The 24,174-nt window shown below is 36.4% G+C and overlaps 1 protein-coding gene across 3 annotated transcripts in view; it reads left to right on the forward strand.

Moving 5' to 3' along the window:
- The first annotated feature begins 2,463 nt into the window (after nt 1-2,463).
- Nucleotides 2,464-24,174, forward strand: part of LOC5577061 (ubiquitin-conjugating enzyme E2-17 kDa) — a 40,943-nt gene continuing 19,232 nt past the window's right edge. The window contains exons 1-4 of one of the 3 annotated variants that reach the window (XM_021846148.1): nt 2,464-2,598; nt 13,908-14,274; nt 22,809-22,872; nt 24,011-24,042. In XM_021846148.1, coding sequence (XP_021701840.1) covers nt 14,251-14,274; nt 22,809-22,872; nt 24,011-24,042 — 120 coding nt within the window. In that variant the 5' untranslated portion in view covers nt 2,464-2,598; nt 13,908-14,250. Of the gene's footprint in view, nt 2,599-13,554; nt 13,801-13,907; nt 14,275-22,808; nt 22,873-24,010; nt 24,043-24,174 lie in introns of those variants that run through there. The other 2 variants (XM_001663104.2, XM_021846152.1) reach the window with 2 other exon arrangements.

Raw genomic sequence — 24,174 nt, forward strand, 5'->3', positions numbered from 1 at the left:
GAAATTTTCTACAGTGAGCTCCATTTGAATTGACTTTTCTTTTCAACTGCGTACTGCGATCAAAGAAAAATGCTTTTCTTGAGCATTTCTTGCAAGAAATTTTCCACGCATCGAGATAGGCGATTACTTTTCTGTTGAAGTGCATACTTCGCTTAAATTAGTAACTTTCTTATGAAATAATGTCATTTGCTGGCATGAAATTCCCCTTACAAGGCTATTTATGCTTCGGTGTGATGCAAACGCAATAGTTTTTTGCTGAGATGTTCATGTGAGAGTTTGAACGGCTTGCGCATGATTGATGTAAGCATTAAGTTGAATAAGAAAAAAACTCAGCAATCGCAGAAAAAGAAGATCGTTTCCGCGAGTCTCGTCTCAGATGTTATTAAATGAACGAAATGAAAACCTTTACCACAGACCAACAGACGTCACACTCTTAAAATTGTCCATCGACCACCTTTTTAACGGATGATTCAAATATTTTGTAGGTGGTAAATCCACCACTCACAGCGCTTGCATAGTTTTTGTTCGCGTTTGGTGTTCACAGTAGAAGCATTAACCTAAGAATGCTAATGTCGCTGCTGTTCGTGTTACCAACATCTAGTTTGCCACGAACTGACAGCCTGAGTACCGGGCATCAAAGTGTCAAATTAATTATAAAAACATAAACAACGACAAGGCATTGAACAAACAATGAAAAACCATAATTAAAGGTAAGATTAATTAAAATCAGTTTTGTGACAACAGCGCTACTAGCGTTCTACTACTTATATTTCTATTGTGTTCACACACTATCGCCACAGTAATTTCAGCATTAAGCGTACATGTTTTCTCGACTATAATTTTGATCGCGATTTGTTCGAAGTGTTAGAGTTCATTCACAAATTTCATAACCCCAAAAATGACCATTTTTGACACCCACCCACTCCCTTGTAACGCATTGTGATAGAATGTTTTTCAAATTTTGTATGAACTATAACATCTAAAGGACACCCACCCGCCCCCTTCATCGTTATGAAAATTGTGAATAGGATCGTCGAATCGTGACTATCGAAAAACACAATTCGTCATAGGGTTTATTCACAAATTTCATAACGCTGAAAATGGCCATTTTTGATATCCACCTGTCGAATCCGCCGTTCATTTTTCGGGATATTCGCAGTCGAACTTTAATTTCCCAGCACTGAGAGTGGAACGGACCACCCCCTTGTAACGCATTTTGTATGGCCGTTTTTCAAATTTCGTATGACCTGTAACATTTTCAAGACACCCACCCACCCTCTTCAGCGTTATGAAATTTGTGAATGGGCCCATACTATACTGTATGAAATTTTGATATCCTTCCAGCTTTTGGTACATGTTTAATGTACTGTTTTACCATAACTTATAAACCATTTATGTAATATTTGCCGGTTATGGTGAGTATACGTATACCGTGAATGTTGGAAATGTGCCGAGAACGATAAATTTCAATGCGGATATTCCATTCACTGAATGATATTGTGCATCCCGATAAAATTCAGAAAGAGAACTTCGCTTAATTTCCTCTTCTTTATCAACGAACTTAAGGTAACACATCGTGGCATCCAAAGAAAATATTGCTGTTTTATACAGGGTGGGTGTACGGCTGTCAACTACAAACAAAGCTCGCCTAACAATCATCTCTCACGCGGGCCGACCCAAACAGCACAGGTTGAAACGCGGGCCATGCCAGGCAGCAAATGCTGATGCATTTCAACACTCAAACAGCGGGATGCCTAGCAGCGTTGTGAGCGTTGCGTATACCCCCCCTGGTTTTATATCATATCGGTCATTCGGTGATCTATCGGATCATATGCTTGCTAACAACAGGCATGTTGATACACTTTCAGTTCATCTCTGTCCGGTAGAACCGATATCACATCCCCAAAACTACAAAATTGATCATCATTTATGGATAGCAAACAGTTGCACCTTAAGCACCGCCAACACATTTTCAGTCGGATGGATTTTGGCGCGCTCGAACTGACCAATCCTCCGTTGTGGTCAAACTTCTTCCGTCGACGTGATGGACTATTTTCAAAAACAGTCGAGATAAAAGCCGAGCCGGCAGAGCAATGACAGTTAATTCGTTCAAAACTTCGCTTCGGAAGTCAGACCGGCGAACTCCAGATTTGTGCTGCGAAGTCAATCCCGGTCAACCAGTCAGTGATTTTCGATAGCGATCGATATAGATTCGTTTTGAACCGTTAGCGATCGCCATCGTTGGTCAAAGATCTATAAAGAATTATTTAAGACATGGTTGGTCGGGATACGATTTTATTCAAGTTTAGCGAATCGGTGATATTGGTGCACAACCTTAAGCGATTAAATTAACTTCTTGGTTTTTGGTTCCGTGTATTCGCGAATGTTTTCAAACTCACTGGGCAACTTAAATGTTTGACAACCGAAACGATAATAATACCGCGGCTCCGGGACTGCCGCTAGAGTGAGTGGGTGAGTGCCTTCTGCAAGCGACTCAACACTAATCATTACATTTCGCAGTCAGAAGGTGTTGTGTGGTAGAAGTTTTCTAGGGTCTGCTGAAGATCGTAGTGAATTGCGATTGAGGCAGAATTTCAGGTGATTATTTGTTGTTTTCTGTAGTGCGCGAATCAAAACGAAGTTTTTCTGTGTGAAATTTGTGCTGTGTGCTCTAGTGCAAGATGGTTACGTGGTTTTTTCCTGGATATGAAGATACAAGAATTCCTCGCCTAAGGTTGATAAGGGTTCCGTTTTGATGTGAGTGGCTGAAAATGGCACGCTAAAACCCGAGAACACAACGCCGTGATGTGTAGAGTGAAACTTGCTTGTTCCTCAAACAGGACAAAATTCACAAGCAATGTGATTTAAAATGTGTTTAATGGTTTCAATAGAATTTTCTCCTCTGGTGTACAAAGTGGTTTGGCATTAAATTCATGATGATAAAAGTTTATATGCAAGCACATTTTAATTTGGTCGTCATAGTGTATGGGATTATTTTTACCGTGATCAAACACCGATGAATTGGCCGTAGCTCCGACTCGACTGGGTGAGTTCCCAAAGCAAGATGGTTGCTGTGTGCGGTTGACCGGGTAAGCGTGAAAGTGAGAGTTTGAGTGATCGAATGGAAAAAGAGATCAACAGTGTTGCCAATTTCCTTGTTATTGCTAGAGACACAGAAAAAACATTCAAAAGTATTGCTGTGTGCGTTTGGCAGAAAAGAATGATAGATTTTCTTTGCTTGGTTGGCGGTGATAATATCCATATTATGGATCATGGTTGCTAAGTATCCTTTGGTTACTTTGTGTTATTACCAAGGATGGAAAAAAATCGCCTCTAGCGACTAACAACAAAGTATTTGAATGGTCTAAGAGGGCCGTTGCTCTTGCAGAAGCATGATTTGAACAGCTCATCACGCGCGCATATCAAGGATAAATGGAGCATCCGATGCACTGTTTGTCGCGGGACAAACCGTTTGTCGGATGTTGTAACAAGTCGCGATTAACATGAATCAAAACGCGTTCGCGGCATAATTTTTCACTTTAAAGCCATAACCGATAACAAGGCTGGTAGCGAGTCACTTTTTAGTGACTTGGTCACTTTTTTGAGGCCAGTCACTTTAAAGTCTCTTTTTTGAAGCCATTTCAACTAAAGTCACTTTTTACGTCAAACTATTTTGAGCTAAATTTTCGCGAGAAAATAATGCACCGGCCTTTTTTAATTTAGGCTAAGTTTTAAGTTAGGTCATCACCAGAACATCTTCTTGTCGGTATCAAAATAGTGTTCCATGTGAAAAAAAACTTGTAAAAAATAAAGATTAACTTAACATTGAGTTCCACGTAACTTGTAATGCAGGTCGGACTCGAATATCCGGAGACTCGATTATTCGGTGACTCGAATATCCGGAATTTTAGACTCGATTATCCGGAGTTTTTTACATTCTTGGTGTTCAGTTTTTATGCATATGCATTTGAGATAATTTAGTATTACAATAAACAATATGAATAGTTTAGCTGTTTTGAACGTAGGTAAGAAAGAGGGTTTTAAGTAGGTTATTTTTCTATTTTCTTCTCAAGACTTCTAATATTCCTACAAATAATTTCTGGCTACGCCATTGCATCATATAAATAAAAAAAATGATTATATTTAAGTTATTTTATCGCAGATATTAATAACAAAGAATAATTATTTAATGTTCTATTTGAGAGTAAAAACTTATCATGCTTCCTAGGAAAGACTTTATTTGCAAGCCAAACCTTTAAAAATGTCCGGATAGATCTAAGCTAGAGCATATCCTAAGGTTTTTTTTATGTCGGTCGACGTCCCGCGTAAAAAAACGCGTTGTTTCAAAAAACGGCGTAAAACCGAGTTGTTTTTTAAAAAGACTCGTGTTTTTCGACTATTAATTTATCGTTTTCAATGAATCGTTCATGAAATCTTGCATGCATTCTTCAAAGAAATGTGGGGCGTCCTCTTCTTGGATTTTTTGATTCACTTCGGCAGGAGGTTTTTGAAAGCCACAGAGTTTATATTTGACAATAATATGCAGTATTTTTATTCCAATTCGACCAACTATAACCCCAATGTCAAGTGAATCATGAAAGTGTTCAAGTAATTTTGATTGAAATATTAGAAGATTAGTGCTATTAACTACTTTAAAAGAATAACTCAAAAGAACAGCCTGTTAAACCTATCGTCTTTATGCTAAATGTTCATTCAGCCAAACGTACCTCCCATTAAACTTACTGATGGAACATTCCAATGTCACTTATATCAACCATTTGTTCTTTTTAAGTCGGCGTTTGAAGGACGCGGTTTTCAGAAGTATTTCAATCATATTCGATCTTCTATCATCATTTTTTATTTGAAATATTGATTAATGCCCAAGTATAACATTTTCCGTAATCTTGATCTGGTTACATAAAATATTAACCTTATTAGGTAGGAGAGTTTGGATCGAAATGTGAAACGACAAAAATTTTATTTTTTCAAATGTTCCAAATCGTATTGAAATTTACAAAATAAAATACTTTGGTGATACTTAGACACAACATTTTTTTTTTACCAATTCATTTATTTAAGGCTCAATCGCGTTTAACGCTTTACGGAGCCGAGATTCATTTTTGTACTTTTTTACAATTGTTTAACTTCTTAAGTACCAAGTTTAGTCTGGGTTGGAGCCAGGGTACTCGTGGCAAGTCGAGGTTAGTGGTCACAAATATTTTTAGAAAGGGCTAGGTTGGGATTGGGTTACAGGGTTCTTTGCAGCTCATCCGGGTGGTATTTCATGGTTGCTCGTTTGTCGTATCATGGCGTATACCAACTATATGTAGGTTTTCGATTACCGGATGGCCAGGAAGACACAACATTTTAAAAAGATTGAAAATTTGCTAAAAAAGGAATATTTATGCAAAAGTAAACTTTTCTGTTTGAAAAATTGTTGGGAATATCTTAAAGTTTTGGAAGTACAATAAAAATTTCCAAATATGGTACTCAACTAGACTTACTACCTGCAGAAGATCATATTGAGTATTCACAATCTATTGGATAATGATCGTAAAACAGTATATTAGAATTGAAATAAAACTGATTTCGGTTGGATTTTCAAGTCACTTTTAGTCACTTTTTCGAGAATCGAAAGTCACTTTTTAGTCACTTTTTTTCTCAAATCTGGTCACTAAAATAACTTTTTTCGGTACAAATTTTTGCTACCAGCCCTGCGATAATTTTCACTTTAAAGCCATAACCGATTGACATTTTAATCATAAATGGCATACCAGAAGGCAGATCGTGGAATAAAAACATAAAAATCCCCCAAAAGTTAGGACTTTGGTTTGCGAACAATTGATCGTTAGCACACATGCCGAGCGATTCATTTTTCGCGGAGCGGAGTTTGTTGTTAGTACTTGACGACTAATGATTTATCGTTGTTGCTATGCTCGCACGATAAACAGGGTGTCGACTACCTGAAAAAAACAGGAAAGTCAGGGAATGTCAGGGAATTACACTTTGACCTGGAAAGTCAGGGAATATCACCTAAGGTCAGGGAAAACATATCCGTACTGTGTTTCAATATCCAAATGAGTTTTACCAATATAAAACAGATAAAAATCGTTGATTTTTTTTAACCGAATATGTATTAATTTTGTTGATTGTTTACAAAGTTACTCGTAAGACAAATGAGGAAGGTTTAAAATTTTTTGATGATTATTTCAAAATATTCAATTAATTATCTCAATAATAGTTCGATATAATTTCAACTGATTCATGATTTTGTTCAAGCCCTTTTGATGTTTAAATTGGTTGAGATTCCGAGATTTTTGGACGAAATGATTAATCAATCATTTGAAAATAGTCGTTAATCTTGAATAAACGGTTTCACGCTGATTGGCTGTGTAAAGGTGTATGGCCAAAATCGGTGCTGAAATTTTCTCAAAATTGCAAAAGTTTTTAAAAGATTTGCTCAAAATATTGATTAAAATCTCTATAAAAATCAACAGAGAATTTTTGTATCATGGGGCATGAAAATCTATAAGAAAATATTAAGAGTTCATTTACATATTTCATAACGCCAAAAATAGTCATTTTCGATACCCATCCATTCGTAACACATTTTGTTTGAATATTTTTCAAATTTTATATGAGCTGTTTTGTAAATCAGTACTGGTTGAATTCTTGAAGAAATTTTGAACGAAAGTCCTGGAGATTTCTCAAATAATAGGAGATACTGGTGAAAATATTTAAGAAGTTCCGTATAAAAATCTTGTAACGAATCCTAGAAAACTGCATGGAAGCATAACATGGTAAATTCCTGGAGGACTTCCTTGAGAAATTTATGGATAGATTCTTCAAGGTGTTCTAAATGAAGGAATTTCTAAATCATAAATCTATTCTATGAACAAATAAATGGGGGCCAGCTAGACGAAGCTGAGGTTTGCGGGTTTGATTCCCACCGGTCAAGCATCTTTACGTTAAGGTAATTTTCTAATTAATGTTACGCCTGTTCATAGCATATCTTCGTACCTGACATAGTATATACACATGCAACAATCACAAAACAATTGGGAAACAGGTTCTGTCCCAGTTGGAACGTGATGTCAGAAAACAGAAGAGAAAATAAATAGACAACCGGATATTTCAACGAGAATGTTGGTAAAACCGATTAAAACTATGATCAGATTTTTTTCGATTTTTTATAAACCATTTTGTTTGTTTGTGTGGGCTTCGTAGCCGTGCGGTTAGCGGCGTCAGTCGTTTAGGCGTATTGTGCTACAGAGTGTAGGTTCGATTCCCGCCCCAGTAGGAGAAAATTTTTCGTCAAACGAAAAATTCTTCATTGGTCCACTGGTCGTTCCGTGTGTCCGTTGTCTAATGTAAGTTATGTTCAGTCTGTGCAGCCTATGGCTAAAGACGGTGTAAAATTGTCTTTTTTTAATTTTTTTTGTTGAAATTAATATTTCAATACAACAAACTTATAAGACAAATTTAAGCGAAGTATTGAGGATTTTTTTATCAGTTCAAACTTGTCTATCGAAGACGCTTGAAAAAAAAAATTGTTTTGAATCTATACTGCCGGTTTATCTAATTCAGTAAATGTGTATCAGCTCCCTAATCATCGGTTTCAGTTATTTTCTGCTTTTACTGGCTTCAAACTGGAAAGCAGTTACGGCTTGCAGTCACCAAAGAGTCGTAAACCATAATAATTAAATTTTAATCGACAGTATTTTTATATTATTGGAATATATTAGAATCTTAGATCCTCTCTTATTCTTGAATACAAAATGCTCCAGAAAATTTTCTGAAAATTGAGTTCTATTCATTTTTAAGAATATACCATCGAAAAACTGATATTGTTCTCTAATAATATAGTTCAAACTATGCATACTGTAAATAGTCATTAATGTAATTTATAAAGGCTCTCAATTAATGACTGTGGAAGCGTTCATAGGAACACTAAAATGAGTTAAATTAATTAACTCATTACGCGTGGTAAAGATGGACAAATTATGTGTGAAATTATGAAAAAAATCCACGTGCTCGGCTGGGATAAAATGAGATTTAACGGATATAACGCAAGAACGAAGAAATATTTTGTAAAACTCTTACTTGTGTCGGTTGAAATCAACAATTTTAACAGTCTGGAATTTTTCTGGAAATTGACTGGAAGGTCAGGGAAAGTCAGGGAATTTTATATTTAAAATTGAGTCGACACCCTGATAAAGAACAACCGAGATGCATCATTTATTTTGTCATGATCACTAGATTTCCTTCCTTAACTTCACTTAACTTATTACCGCATTTGAAGCTCAGTTAGACTGGAATTGCACGTCAAACGCAAACAGCAATATGTTCCTTAGTTTGTGTGTCCGAGTTTTGAGTTATCATTCCGAACTCAAAATTTATTTGTTATTTCTCGATTAATTTTCCAAATCGACGTAAGTAGTGTTTTTATTCATGGTTAAGTCACTGTGTCTCTTAATTCAACGGAGCGGTGAAAGTAGTGATTAGGTTGCGAAAGTTGAAAATCTTACTTACGCCGTTTTGTAAATCCTAAAATTAAACGTTCTAAAAGTGAAAAATCGAGTCGGTTCAGTGCGGAACGTGTAGAATTTCGTCTGTGAAACACGTAGGATTGATAAAGTAAATTTGGTTACTGACTGTTTTCTGGCTTTAGCCTAAGTTGCGTCGACACCGCGGAGCAGTGTTGGCAGCAACATCTTGAGATTTGATGGAAAAATACTTTTTGGAGTTATGCAGAGCAACATTTCTATTTTTCTAACAAATCAACTATTGAATTGAAAACACGTCACTGCAAGGATTCCGAATGTTTTTGAATCTGTTCTATAAGCCATTATACAGTTGCTAATGCAGAGCTTCCCGGATAAAAAATACAATACAAAAACAATATAACGTATTGAAACAGTACCATTCAATATATTGGAAGTACAATACAATATATTGTAAAATGACAATACAATTACAGTACAATATATTGTTTTGAACAGTTCACTGTATGGTATATGAGATTTTTGCAATATAATGTATGGGTGGTTAAGTATCGTAACAATACAAATATAGATATTTTCACATACAAAAATTTTGAAAATACAATACGATATACTGTTCATGTATTGTCTTGATAAGCAATTCGTGTATTGTTGTACAATACAAAAACAATTCAACAAACTGTTTCATGGTTGCATTCGTCGTTATAGCTAATGTCAAGTGACTTCTAAAAAACTACTTATTTTTACTTTTTGAATATTTTCCACCCAACATTTCTTGCTTTTTGAACTTGTTTTGTTTATTTCTTTCAGTAAAGCTACATAGATAAAAGCAACAGTTGTTTTACACGAAAATAGGAATTTGACCAAAATTGTAAGGTATAAAACCAATTAAAAACAATACAATGTTCTGTTACAATATATTATATTGTTTTTGAATTGTATATCCAAACATGAATAATATTGCTTCGACATTCAATTACAATACGCTGTATTGTATCTAATACGTTATATTGTACATTAATGGTTTATTCCATTCACTGAATGATACGTTTTTATCCGGGTTCCTTTAACAAAATTATCAGATTTTCAAAAATTTTACAAGTGCGGAAACGCTAATAAAAGTGCGCAATTGCATCAAATCAGGAAGGTGTCTTCGGGGGACTTATTTTTCGTAAATCAAAGAATAAGTGCTCTGAAGACACCAACAGGATTCAATGCAATCCCGCATTTTTATTCACACTTTCGCACGTTTGAGGCCGCACTTCGCAGTCCAGTAGTGAAAGAAATACACAATACTTTGATGCAGTCATTATACATTGCATACATGATAAATATCTTTCTCCAATAGTCTGATTTCTGTTTTTGGGTGATTTCGAAAAGTAATTTTATATCATGTGATAACAATCCACGATCAATGTCATATATAACAGGTCCGGCTCTTAGTATGTGTTTGCTTGTATTAGTCATGAAAAAGATGTAAACAAAACGATCAGCTGATGGTGACGACAAGGCTGCGAAAAAAATTGTTCGCAGCTTTCTCAACGTGACGTCATCTTCGGCTACTTCTTGAACTTTCGGCTCGCCGAAGTTGGCATTGCACAACTACCACTTCAAAACAGATGTTATCACAAATACTAATTTGATGTTCGCCCGCACCTCTAAATACCCCACATCGATCCACGATGTATCATTTGTGACACTCCTAGATGCATAGTTGAGGTAATCCTCAAAACTTCTAATATTTTCGTAGGAGTCTTTTGAAATTACTGGAAATATCCATTGTTGAGATATTTCATTTTGTGTAGTTCCAGATTAACCTATGATTTTCAAAATATTTTTTTGAAAATTTAATGAAAATAAAAGTTTTTCTGGTAGGAATAATACATTGAGAATAGGGTGATATTCAAAACTGAAAAGGCAATAGATGGCTCTTTTTCAATGGTAGTAAAAACGAAATTCTGAAGCAAAGAAAGCATCACGGAAGATGAACTAAACACAAAAAGTTATGTATTCACGTTATACTTGATTTCTAATCACTACTTTTTTTGACCCAGTTTCCTAATTGCAAGCAATTTACGATTTTCATTATTTTCCATACGTTTTGACAGTTCTCCGACTACCATTCTTCCATGCGCTTGTGTTTAAAGTTTGAGAAATTTGAGAATCTAGCGTAGCGCGATCAGTGAGTGGCATACAAACATCAGTGTTGCCGTTCGGTGGCCGGTAAGAGAAACTGAATGTTCGAAAGGTTGTTGTCTGAAATTTTTGCCGCTGACGCCAACTGTTAGCGCTTGAGAACAAAATAAACAGTCATTTCCCTATTTCCATCCATTATGGGCGCACAGTTTCTCAATAATTAACATGTTTATTAACATGTCACGCGTGGATGACAAATGGAAGTCCTTGTCATGTTGGGCAAACTAGTTCTACTAGTGATTGATATCGTCATTGTGAAACACGTTGAAACTGTATGTAAAAGGCTTTGCTAGCGAACCAAAGTCAAAGTTTAACATAATTACAAGTTTTACACGTTAATTCCTTGCTATTTGACACGACAGATCCACGTTGAAAAGAATTTGGATCGAACGTGTGGATTATTTTCAGTGTACTATCCCATAGAGATCCAAAAGCAGTAACTAACGAGAATGATAATTATAACAAATTGAAATGATGTTTTATTAAATAATAATATTTTAACTGACATAAGTTAATTACTAGTTTCTTCGATAGCTTTGCTATGTTTATTTTGACAGATGTTTTTTTGTGAATTCACTAATACCATTTTTTGCCACCGTTTGCCAAATTGTTGAAAAACAATACCATATAGTAAAATCTAGAGATGAGTGTAAGTGTGTTGCTACAAACTATTTTGCAGATGATGATTATAGATTGCAACCATATCTGTCGAGTTTCTATCGCAATATTGGGTATTATAACTTTAACCGAATAACTTTAGACCGAAGTCCATAAGAGAAATGAAATATAACCGTAAGTTCGCCGAAGTTCGGCGTCGGCATTCTACCGAAGTGCTACACCGACAAAGGCCATCCTTATGCGTCGGCGAAGCACCAAATTAGAATGCCGACGCTGAACTGCGCCGAAGTTTTGACTGCCGAACTTCTAATTGTCACTCGAATTGTCAATATCATTCAACAATTTCGGTACATTAAAATATATTGTTACTATTTGTGGTACATTGTTCAAACTGTTTGATATTGTATTAAACATAGCAAATTATGCGGATGTGCTCTTGATGTTAGCGCTAGATTTAAATAATTAAAAATACAAGAGAAATATTAGCGATTGAATTGTTTAACCTTTTTTTCAATCATCCTCCTTGGCTGTCCGAAAACGATCTTCAAGGAGGAAAAAACATCCAATCAGTGTGTGAACCGTTATTGGTGCGCGCCTGATGGTATTAGTGCTGCTGCTGTTTTGTGTTGTGGTTGACTGGCAATGAGAATATATACCGGTATATATTCTCACTGGTTAACTGGCAGAATCGATTAAAGGCGGTAGACAGTGTTAACAGTTCCCATACTTGGACATTACACTTTAATATTAACACATATATTGAGCTGTTCGAATAGGCTGTGCACTCTACATATATCGAATTAAAGTGGTACATTTTCACATTGATATATGGAGTGGTAGGGGAATAAGTTGTAAAATGAAAGAGAATTATTACGGATTTTTTTTCCAACCTGGAGAAAACCTGGAATTTTCAGGGAATTTATATCACAACCTGGGAAATCATTTCAATTACTGCCTCATGGCAGAATATGATCACGACGAAGGATTTTTTCATCCCAGAGCTAACCATTTATTGGCAAAAGAATATCTACAATTAAAAAAAAAATAAAAATTTTGATTTTAATCTTTTTAATACATTTAGTTAAGTTTTTAAGCTAGGTATTTTGTTACGCTCAAGAAAAGTACTGCGTACTGCCATCAAAGAAAAATAAATTTTCCACGCATTGAGATAGGCGTTTACTTTTTTTTTTCGAATGTTCTCAAAGCCGAAATTTTTGTGCTCTCTAAATCAAAATGACAAAAAGAGAAACCTTAAAGTATCTAGTCAAAAATATTAAGATTGTGAGGTGGCGTAAGCGACTTGAAGGTGAATTTTCAAGTTACAAAACATAAGTAATATCTAGCATTATTCTCTTTAAAATTACATTTTTTTAAACTTTGTGGAACATCAAATTTATCTGAAATCAAAAATAGTCCTTGTCCTAGTGATTGTATAACCTTTTTACAAGCTTTTGAAGCGATTTAAATTGTTCTAAACTGTGTTTACAACAAATTTAATTAAAAATTGTTTTGACTCAGTTATTCAACAACTACCCAAAAACATGATTTTTTAAAGGAAAACATCAAAAAAATTTTTATTGTTTAAATTGGTTCGCCGTAAATTACATTTTCACTATTTAACTAAAGATTATCTTGTTATAATTACGAGTTGAATAGTGCATAAATTTGAAGAAATGCAAACATATTTTTGTTGTGAAATTTTAGAAAAACTGTAGCTAAAATCTTTCTGAAGAAAAAAAAAAAATCATAAAAATCGGTTTAGTTTAAGTATCATCGTTTAACTATCGAAAATGTGAAAAATATATAGGTATATACATTTTTTACATATTCGATTGTTTCGTTAGACATTTGTTTTTGGGCAGTTTTTGTTAAATAACTAAGTCAAAACTATGTTTATTTAAATATGTTGTATGCACTTTTTCGAAACATCAAAAACAGTTTAATCACTTTCACAGGCCTGTAAAAATATTTGGAATCGGTTGAATACTCATGATGTTGATTTGTTGTAATTTATTTTACCGTGTGCACTAATACAACAAAGAGTGCTCACAATGCACTCGCCCGGTGAGTGATCACGACAATCAAGATTGACTTCCGTGGTCACTCACGAGAGACCAACGTCGTTCAAACTTGATTGTTTTTGAGTGCACTCCGCGCAGTGACAGATCTTTTTTATCGTTTTTCCATCAACCGAAACGTCAACCAATGTGGCAAATGAGCGGCTGAGAGTATGTGTGAGAGCGAAATTTTCTAGTGTTGCGGAGCGCAGGGAGCCCGTCATTGAATCGAGCGGAGTAAAACGAGCAAAACCATCAAACCAAGGCGAGGAAGAGGAAAAACCGTAGCCATCTTGTAATACGTTTTCGTCGGCCTGGTTAGCACCGATTTCGGAAGGGTACATTTTCGCACTAAATACAGAGATCAGTTTGCATTCGCGAGACAGTTTTCCGTGGATTTGGTTTTCCTCGATCCGTAGCTCGAAGTGATTATCGAACGGAAACGCGAAATCAAGCGGAAATTAGCTTATTTTTTTTCGAGAAGGAGAACCGAATCCCCATACACGGACACATTCCGTTTTTCTCGTTTCAGTTTTCTTCGGTTTCGGTTCTTTTTTCACTCTGCTCCCCCTTTGTGTGAAATCGTGCGTGCTTGTGTGTGTATGCGTGAGCTTATTGCAACACACAAGAGCCAATAGGGGAAGAAGAAGCCAACAGCGCAAAGAAGAGAGCTGAAGCAGACGGACTTTTTCCTCCTATAATCGACGACGACGAGTGTGAAATATAAGAAGTAGCGAGCTAGCAGGCCGAGAGAGGAATATTCCAAATTTTGCTGCAGGAAGGCAGGAATTTTCGTCGTCGGTTTTCATCCGGGATCGAGCACTCCCAAATAAAGAGCGGAGGTCACTTCACACAGCAGTACAGCTGCAGTACAGATGGCGTTAAAAAGAATTAACAAGGTAAGTTTTTCTTGCAACAGCACACCACCATTCTTCGTCATCGTCGACACCATCGTGCGAATGGGGTTAAGGTTGGGTCTCTCTTGACTTACTTGACTGCCTTACGGGTTCCGGCTCCTCTAGGCAGGCAGGAAGAACGCAGTCGCTCCCCCCCTTAGGTCCTGACCTGGCGGGTTGTGATTGGTCGGGTATCCTCTAAAGGAAAAACCCTCCCAAGGCTGGATGAGCGATTCCAAAAAGTAAAACTGTAAAAATGAGGATTGTGCAATTTTTAACTCTCTTTTCTGCTGTTGTGTCGCTGGCGTAGAACAGAGGTTGCCAAGCTTTTCGTCGCAGCGGGCCAAATCATCTTGGGACATACACTGATTGATTATCAATGGCAAAATTTGGGAGGGAGTCGTGAAACGTTTCTATGAGGATCAAAGCGAAAGTATCTACTATGAAAACAGTCCGATGATCATCGTAGAGTTTTTATTTTTCGGCTTAGAAATGAATCTCATACCTAATGCTGTTCTCGTTCGTTAATGAACAGATAATTCATGAGAAAGTTATCGAAGCAGAGATAGTTCGGAAATGCTAAAACACTACAGGGGAGAGATTGTCATCGATTTCATTACAAATGCGCGACTTGCCGTGCACGACTTTCCAATCCGACATATCCGCGAATGTAAACAAATACATATTTTTAACGATTTCTCGCGTTACAATTCTAAAGGGCTAATGACTCTATTGTAAACAATTCGGATATTGATACCATTCGATAGCATCTTCCAATACTCACTAAATATGGAAACATTGCCAACATAATCATAAATCTTGCCAAATCATGCCCGTCCTGCCCAAACTGCCCAATGAACGGATCTCTCCATCAAGAGGGCGTACAATCGGAACATGCAAACTGTCATTGACCTTAGGGAAGATTCAAATATGACGTCCATCGTTTTTCGGTATTTCTAGACCCCCCTCCCTCTAATGATGGACGTCATATTTGGATGAGCCCTTAGCAAGGTGAGAGGCTAATGGCTATCTTTTTATTCGAAGTACACAAAAAAGGGCCAAGCCTTGGGCTAACGCACGCTTACAAAAATCAAATTGGCCTATAAAAAAGGCCAATGTCTGGTTCAAAATCGAAAAAGAAGATAGAAGTGAGCTAAACGAAATTTAAGGAAAAATCATCTATATGATGATCATGATTATGATAAACAACAAAGAATAAATGTAGAACAAACTGCCGCAAATTTTCAACAGCAAAAATCTAGAGTATCAGACATCCGGTCAAACTAAAAAAAATATCGATTGGTCACCACCAGCGAGTGACTCATCCATTAAGTTTTCAGCTTGTACTGATATCTGGTTCTCTAGATAGGTGCTCTTGAAAATTTGAGGTTTGACTTCGTTTCATCTTCAACTGGAACAAAAACAATTTACAGGATTCCACTGATAAATGAATCTTAATACATATCATGGAGCAACCTGAGTCAAAATACATACCTAATTACCCCCTGAGATCGACGCACGACCCCCTTGGAGTCGCGACCCACAGATTGAGAAACTATGGATTAGATAGTAGTTTAAAACTACGCAATGACTATTTGGTAATGGAAAGACATGCTTCTCATTGTGGTTATTGAAAGTGCAGAGTTAATTCCATTTGCATTATGATAGATCACCAATTTTATTTTATTTTTATTCTATTTAGTAGAGGCACTGAATTATGCATACTGTAGATGATTATGGCCAGTCCAAGCCGAACTTCTATGCTTGTGCATCTTCACTGACCTCGGTCACTACGTACGTGGTGATTGATCATTGTCATATTCTGTTCAAGATGTTGCGGAATAAAATTGCTGCAAAAAGAATAGGAGATGACAATGTTTTTGTTGCTGCTCGTTGGGTGACAATTGATTCACTGCGTACAAGTCTCGTATCTTACCTCGACACAAACTTGTATCTGTTAATTTCAATCACTTTCTCCAAGCAGCTGTCAATTATTGCTTTTATACTTTTATCATGTCTCTTGATGTGCAATATCGATTCTACCCCATTACCCCGAATGCCATTAACCCGAATTCCAATATCATGAGGAAATGTCATCAATGCCATCATGTCAAGATACAGTCATCTCTCCCTTACTCGATATTGAAGGGACCATCGAGTTAGGGAGGTAACGAGATACAGAACACAATTTTTTCAATTTGTGAAATTTTGATTATTTCGACAAAGTACATTCAAAATAGTAAATTCAATGTGAAAAATAGTAAAATTTTATTACATTTAGCAACGTGAAACTTTTTGCATAGTCTTCAAAAATTCAATTTTTGATCTCCCTGAAATGACATGTCAACCTTTATTTTACTGTCACTATAATCATAATTATCAAATTTATGAAATTTATTAACAATTGGAGAATATTTGAAAATTTTCATGGTTTTTTTTTTCGATTTAGAGAGGTAAACTTGTATAGGAAACTGAAACAGATCGCATCGAGTTGGGGAACATCGAGTTAGAGAGGTATCGACTTACAGAGGGATCAAAGTATGCTATATTGAAGGGCTCGCGCATTCCATCGAGTTAGGGGAAATATCGAGATACAGAATATCGAGTAAGGGAGAGTTAACTGTAATTGTAAATTCCGGGGAATAGCAATATCAGCTACTTTACTTCAGCGTCTAGTTCTAAAGACAGTAGAGCCAATCCATAGTGGGAACTCTTCAAATCTTGGTGATTGGTGTTTTGAATTAGGGGTAGTCGGGGCGGTTTGGTCAATGGGGTGGAATGAGCACCCCTTGAAAACTGCATAAATTCTTGAAATTTCATCTGAAATAACATGCAACCCCAAAGCTGATGAGGAAATGAAGCAACAAGTCAGTGTTCAAAACTCAAAGAAAAAGAAATAAATGATGTTCGAAAAAAATGCCCATATTGCCCCAAATGGCTCTTTTAAATTTCATCAATTCAGAATGATGATGTTTGACTGTTAGAATGTTCTTAAAAAATATATCTTCTTGCACGGAGTGTTCATAAATACTTATAACTTTCAAGTATAGTAACAAAATAATTCCCCCCCCCCTTGGTTATGCGACCTTGCCGCGATGGAAGGGCATAATCCATTAGCCCATATCTCGCATAACTTCTGATCTCGCCCTAAAAGCCATTGGTAACCATGTGTGTAGCTCGTTGTTTCTGAGCATTTGAATGGATTTTCATGTTATTTAACAACACTATGTGGAAGAAAGGATCATTATCTACCTGCCCGTGATGTTGGTTTGGATGCTTATTCCTTCATTTGCTCAGAAACAACGAGCTACACACGTGACTACCAATGGCTTTTAGGGCGTTATCTCAGAGTATGCGAGGATATGATGTAAACCAAAGGCGTAACCTGTAGTGGTGGTATCACATTTTGGCATTTTTTTTTGCTTAAGCCGCGTCATAATTTATATGGCATAGACGCAATAATATCTCGGATGTGATCCAACGGACATTCTGCGTCATTGATAGAATTGATGCCCATTTCAAATAATTAATCTATTCGAAGTGGGCATTAATACTATTGGTGACGATCAGTTTGCCTTTTGCTAACCAGAATGATCCGTAGCCACTCTTACTATTAGCTAGCTAGACACATCGTTATCATGTACGACGTAGGGAATATTACTCTGAGGAAAATGACTAGTAGATTCTCTGAGTAGAAATAAGTGGCGACAATCTTATTTTAATATGGTTTTTACATTGCCATAAACAGAAATACCTCTTTTGTAACAACAGTATAAATAATCTAATTCCAGCTGAATACCATACAAAAAAAAAATACCCAAGTAATCACAAGCATTATAATGTTGCATTAATTTGACTAGAAGCCAATTTTGTTTGCATTAAGAATGTTTCTTTGCACATATTTAATAACTGTCAAGCAATGATACACTTTTACGACCTTAGCATTTTGGAAGAATATAGAGCTACTCTTTCATGCAAGATTGCATCGCTTATCTATAAACGAAGTCTGCATTGACCAACTACTTGTCCTTTAAAAATCGTAGGGTATGTGACGTCGGGTTTGTTGTTTGCTTTGATGGGATAAACTCTCAAACTTACTGCACGAATGATTAACTCATTCGGTGAACCGGTGTAATCGGTTTTGATTATTTCTAGGCTTGATTCGAACCGCAAGTGCACTCGATTCCGTTTTTGCACGGCCGTGCAAAAAAAGTTTCCATACATTTTTTGTTCGCCAAATCCTTATTTTTGCATGAAACTTCGGAAATGGTGTTACTTCTTTTTGCACGGTTTTTGAAAATTTGAACAGAAAACTTTTGCACGGTACGCATCTTCCATGCAAAAACAGAATCGGATGTATGTCGAATGTATTCATTAGAATGGAAACACAACACAAATAGTAATGTAGTACTCAATGTTTCGTTTAAGAGGTGCTTTCATTTGCCGATATCACAAGAGCGCCTACAGCATAGAGCACCAACGCATCCGGTATCTAGCACATCATCTTCTTATCACAGGTTCAAATCCAGATCCAAAAATAAAAATCGATAATAGAACAACTCGTTGAAGCGCTTTCGATGGGCACACATTTTTGTTTATTTTTGGCACATGCCCTAAATGCGCATAACTTAAAGCAAATATAAACCCTAAGTATGCACACCCAAATGCTTTTCAAAGGCTTATGCATTAAAACTACAATATCGATGCTTATGATCATGCTTGCAAGTATCACTTTAATTTGATTATAATGGAACCCTTTTCAACTGTGTGTGTGATCAATCGTTTTATAATGCAACATAAGAATGGGTGTTTGGTGGTACTGCGCTTAACACTTGTTGTTATTAAATTTAGTGATTGTGTTCGTGCTAGTAGTGTGTTTATAATAAAATCTATGGTGATGAAAATTTGAAAATGAAATTGGAAGTGATTCTGATAGTTTTGTTAGAAATATAATAATGATGATGTATAATGATGTGAACTCTACTAATTTAATAAAGGCCATAATACATTGTGCAATCATGCATGATAAAAGTGTTAATAATGACAGCGAGTGCAGAAAAATGGATCGAAGAGATTTTGTTTTACTGTAACTTTGTTGATAGTGCTAAATTGTAGTTTGAATAGTAATGACTCCACAGCAACAAACGTAATGAAACATTTAAATTGAATATCTTTTAATTACTTAGTAATGCTAACAGATGGTAAATGCTAATAACAATGAATTTATATGAAAATGGTGTGATGTGAAAAGTGATATTATGGAAAGTATATCTGAAGTGTATTACAAAAGTTGATGCGTGATAATCGGTGATAAACGTGATAGTGTCGAAAATAAAAGTGACGATAGTGAGTGATGAAATGAAATGGGGAATGAGGACCTTTTAATAAAACTATTTCGTTCTTCACTTTAACCACTCTAGTAGCATTTCAGGCCTTATCATAGTTTGATAGTAGTCTAAAGTACTAGACTGCAAAACTACGGTAAGGGCTGATTGCTGCTAGGGTGACCATTTGAGCAACATTGCTTAGGAACGTCTGTGTGATGAACGCAATAGAGGCTTATAAAAGCAAATGCTGGGAACTAGTACTACCCCTATCGCTACAAAAAAAAGGGGCCCTTTTCAACTTTAACTCTGCTTTCAAGCACTCTGTACGATTATGTTACTTTAAAGCAGAATCGGATAGCATGACTATGAAGCAAATCTAAAGTAATCATATATAACTTCGTGGTTACTTGGGTATATTAAGATGTGGAAGAAGATGCAAAAGCTTTGTATTAGTAATCGAAAAATTTTCATATGGTTGCTATGCTGGTTCAAAAAGTCCGCCTAATTTAAATTAGCCTTATGTGATTCCGCCATTCGTGGTTCTGCCTTGTGAGATTTCGCCTTTTGTTAGTTCTGCCTCTCGAAATTCCGCTTTTTGTGTTTCCGCCTTTCGTGTTTCTGGCTAACGTAGGATACCCGATAAAGTAAGTTTGTTCACTTTTCTGACTTGAGTCTGGTTGAATAAGTTTTCGAGATTTTATTTACAAAAAATATTTTAGTTGTGCTTATAGCATAGACAAACAGACGTAACACTTAGAACAAATCTCGATCAAAATCATAGTCATGAGGACATGTACGCCTAATGCTAAAATCGGTGTGTTTGGCCGACAGGCCAACAGATGGTGGTGGTGTGTAAACGTCAAACGCGAACAAAAACGATGCCAGCGCTGCGGATGGTGGATTGACCACCTGTTATATTTTTTAATTGACAGTTTTAAAGGTGGTCGATGGACAAGAGTGTGACGTCTGTTTGTCTGTGCTTATAGCTTTTTGCCATAATTTCCCTTGCGTAATTCGATAAACATCGAACCAGTACTACTTTAAAAAATATTTAGATACTAATACAAGCTCCGCACCAGATCAAATTGAACAGAATCGCTCAAAAGTGATGAACTTCACCCCATTTTACGGTACCTATTTATTTGTCACAACTTTTAAATCCGACGTATCGACTAAAAGTAAACAAATCAGGATTTTCAATAATTTCTCGCATAATTTATGATAACGCTTTAAAAGCCTCTGGCAACCAAGTGAGTAACTCGTTGTTAACAATGGCTTTTAACCTTCCAGTCGTCGCGCGGTTCGCCACCGTCATAACCACCTCACTGCCGTTGTGGACGAAAAGCGAAGTTTTTTCACCAGTGTTGTACAAAATACAACAGCGCGACTACTGAAGTGTTAAGACTTTTTTTCTGGGATTACGTCCCTACTGAAACAGAGCTGGCTTCCCAACTTTTTCTTATACTTGCTTCGTAAATCGTTCTTACGCAATACTGCATACTTCAATACCTCTCTAGCTTAAATCTACACACTTAGTTGAGCTGTGCTAGTTTTCATTCTTTTACCGAGATCCGCACAGCCGAGCGGTCGGCAACTGAATTTTAACGGATACGTCAGGAAAAAATCAGGTTTGTTTATAGCAGCACTTTTGGGTGCCGCTGACACCAAACGTCACTTTTACTTAGATGTCCGCAAACTAACTCTAACCGAGATTTGCATGCCGTAACACGACAGCACAACTACTGAAAAATTAGGTTGAAGAGAAAAAAATCCAGTAGTATACTACTGGTGGCCTTTCGTACTCATGTTGCGTGCATTAAAGCACCGAGCTCGATTTTGAGCGTTACATTACATGCAACGAAAAGGAGGTTCATTCACAAATTATAGGCCTCAAAGAGCAATTATTTTGTGACATCATTATATAACACCGCAAGTTAAACCGTGGCAATTTTTTTTTTTATTTCGTCACGATAACAATACTACTCTCGCACCAAAACGTGTTTGTTGATTTTGCTCGATAGGTTGACGATTTGACGGTTCAATAGGTAGACTTGGTTTCTGTCTTCGCGCAACTCTTCATTCATAGACTCTGGTCAAATTGACTTTGACGTCTGAGTACCGTCGCATTGAACTCTCCATATATAGAGCATGTGTGTATGTATATGCGCGTTTCGTGACGTTTTGCGCTTCAGATGCGTTAGTCTGGAGCATTTTCACCAGCTGTCAGTCGTTCCAACTAACGGGTCGGATTCGCTACATGGAAGGCAGTCATGTTCCAACCAGCGAATCCCCGCTGTAACAATTGGTGGAAAAATCAGCCACCAACCACCTGGCAACATCGTCATTTCTTGCAAACATAAACCGTACCGGTGCATAACAAAAATATGCTATAAATCCAATATAAAAAAGAGAAATTCCGTTGCCGTTTTTTTAAATTATTATGTTTTTTTATATGTACGATTAAAGAGTTGATTTTGATTTCCAATACTCGTCAATCTACTAAATTTCCCATGAGTTTACTTAAAAATATGCTTAACACAAATGTTATATATTTTGTTTGTTTGTTTTGAAAATGTACATGGAAAGGCGACACTAATACTATTACATCAATGATGCTTCTTATGATTCTTTGAGTTACACAGCGCTTCACCTTAATGCGATGCATATTGTAGCTAAATATAATATTAGTAGCAGGACAAAACCCCTACTGCCGAAAAAAATCAAAAGTGCCAAAAATAGAAACCGGCTCCCTATCGGACCACATTCCGTTCCGCCCTGCAAAGAGCCAAAAACAGGTCATTTGATTTTCTTTACGATTATTCAGAAATTTACAGGAACCCAGGATTAGAACACACGCCTCTCACGCCAAGGACCTGGAATCGAATCCCATCCCAAGATAGACAATTCCCGACTCGAGTAAAGTGACTCTCCATTCGATTTACATGGCGAGTCACTTCACTCGAGCCGAGAGTCACCGTGCTATACGAGACCGAGAATTCTCACCGCATACCACTCGTAGAATAAATCCCAGTCACGTATGATATAAAAGTTATAGTGACGACTTCCTTCGGTTACCACAGGTGATCAATCTAGCCCCCTCACACCCATTATAAACGGAGTTATGGAATCCCAGTTACTAAAAAAATACATTACAAGCCTCAAAATCCTATAACATTTGAAAAACTAATTGCTTTTTATCTTTTCTCGTAGGAACTACAAGACCTAGGGAGGGATCCACCAGCACAATGTAGTGCAGGTCCAGTAGGAGATGATCGTAAGTATCTTATTTGATAATAAAAAACGAAACAAAACGTCGAAAGAGCAAAACATTTAGAAATGGAGGGACAGATGTATAGAACTCTATTTTTAAGGTGGATATAAAATAAACCCATGCATTGAATTTTCTGTGCTCTTCAACCAAAAAGTGCTGTGCCCTGTACAGTTGATCGTTTGGAAATCACCTGCGAGTAACCAATTGATCAAGTTTTGACTAGTGGTTTCTATTTCAAACCACTTTCGACCTCATGTTCTTCCGACGTTCTGTTCAGCAATCAAATTAGAAGAGGGGCGATTTAGTATGCGTAAACATTGAACGCACGATGTAAGAGAGGCGTCTTAGAATTTGAAAATGGCTTTCTTAGGAAAGAACTAGCCTTTTAAGGAAATATATAAGAAGAAAAACCCAATGGCTAAGTGGTTAATGGACACCTCCTAGATCTAGACCTACAAAGAAATTTGTCAAACATGGGTTAATTTCAAAATTTTCGCAACGTAATTTCACACTTGATTACCACATTGTGACTAATTTGTTATGCTTAACACCAAACACAATGAAGTTTCATTCTTTCGTAGCTCACTTGATAAACTAAATGATTCATTCAAGTTGGTAATTTTGTTGAATATCCTGGGATATTCTGAATCGTGTAATATCGTGTATCATCATGCTTAGCACAACTTAGGAATTACCGCTCTTAGTCATTCAATGACAAATAATGACGCTTTTTCGATCAAATTGACATATACCTCCCATCAAAGTAAAGCAAAACTGTTAAGAATAGAGTCCATCATTGGAAGTAGGTTATAAATGAAAACAAATCGTCTCTCAATAAGAAACACTAGGGTAGGTGTACCAGTTATGGACATAGTGGTTCCCTATATTGATTACTTCAATATCTTACAATTTTGAAAATTTTTGTGTGTTGTAGTAGTTAGATTTAAGATATATCTTGATGTTAAACATTCAAAAAGATTTAAAATGTGTGTTATCAAAATTTCACATATGTCCAAATAGGGAACCACTATGGCCATAACTGGTACACTTTCCCTAATTATTAGTTTAATAAGCTAGCTAATTAAAAAGTGTAACTTATTTTATCCTATTGATATTAACTTCATTTTTCTCATATTTTCAGTATTTCACTGGCAAGCAACAATTATGGGACCGGTAAGTACATTTTTCTTCTTGCAACACCAGATGTTTACTGTAAACCACCAATACGTGCCCCAACTTCCGATTTCTATTAACATTGATTTTGAACACGATCATTCATTGGATGCACTCGAACTTGAATTCAGT

This window comes from Aedes aegypti, chromosome 1, assembly GCF_002204515.2.
Source record: "Aedes aegypti strain LVP_AGWG chromosome 1, AaegL5.0 Primary Assembly, whole genome shotgun sequence".
In the NCBI taxonomy this organism is placed as follows: domain Eukaryota; kingdom Metazoa; phylum Arthropoda; class Insecta; order Diptera; family Culicidae; genus Aedes; species Aedes aegypti.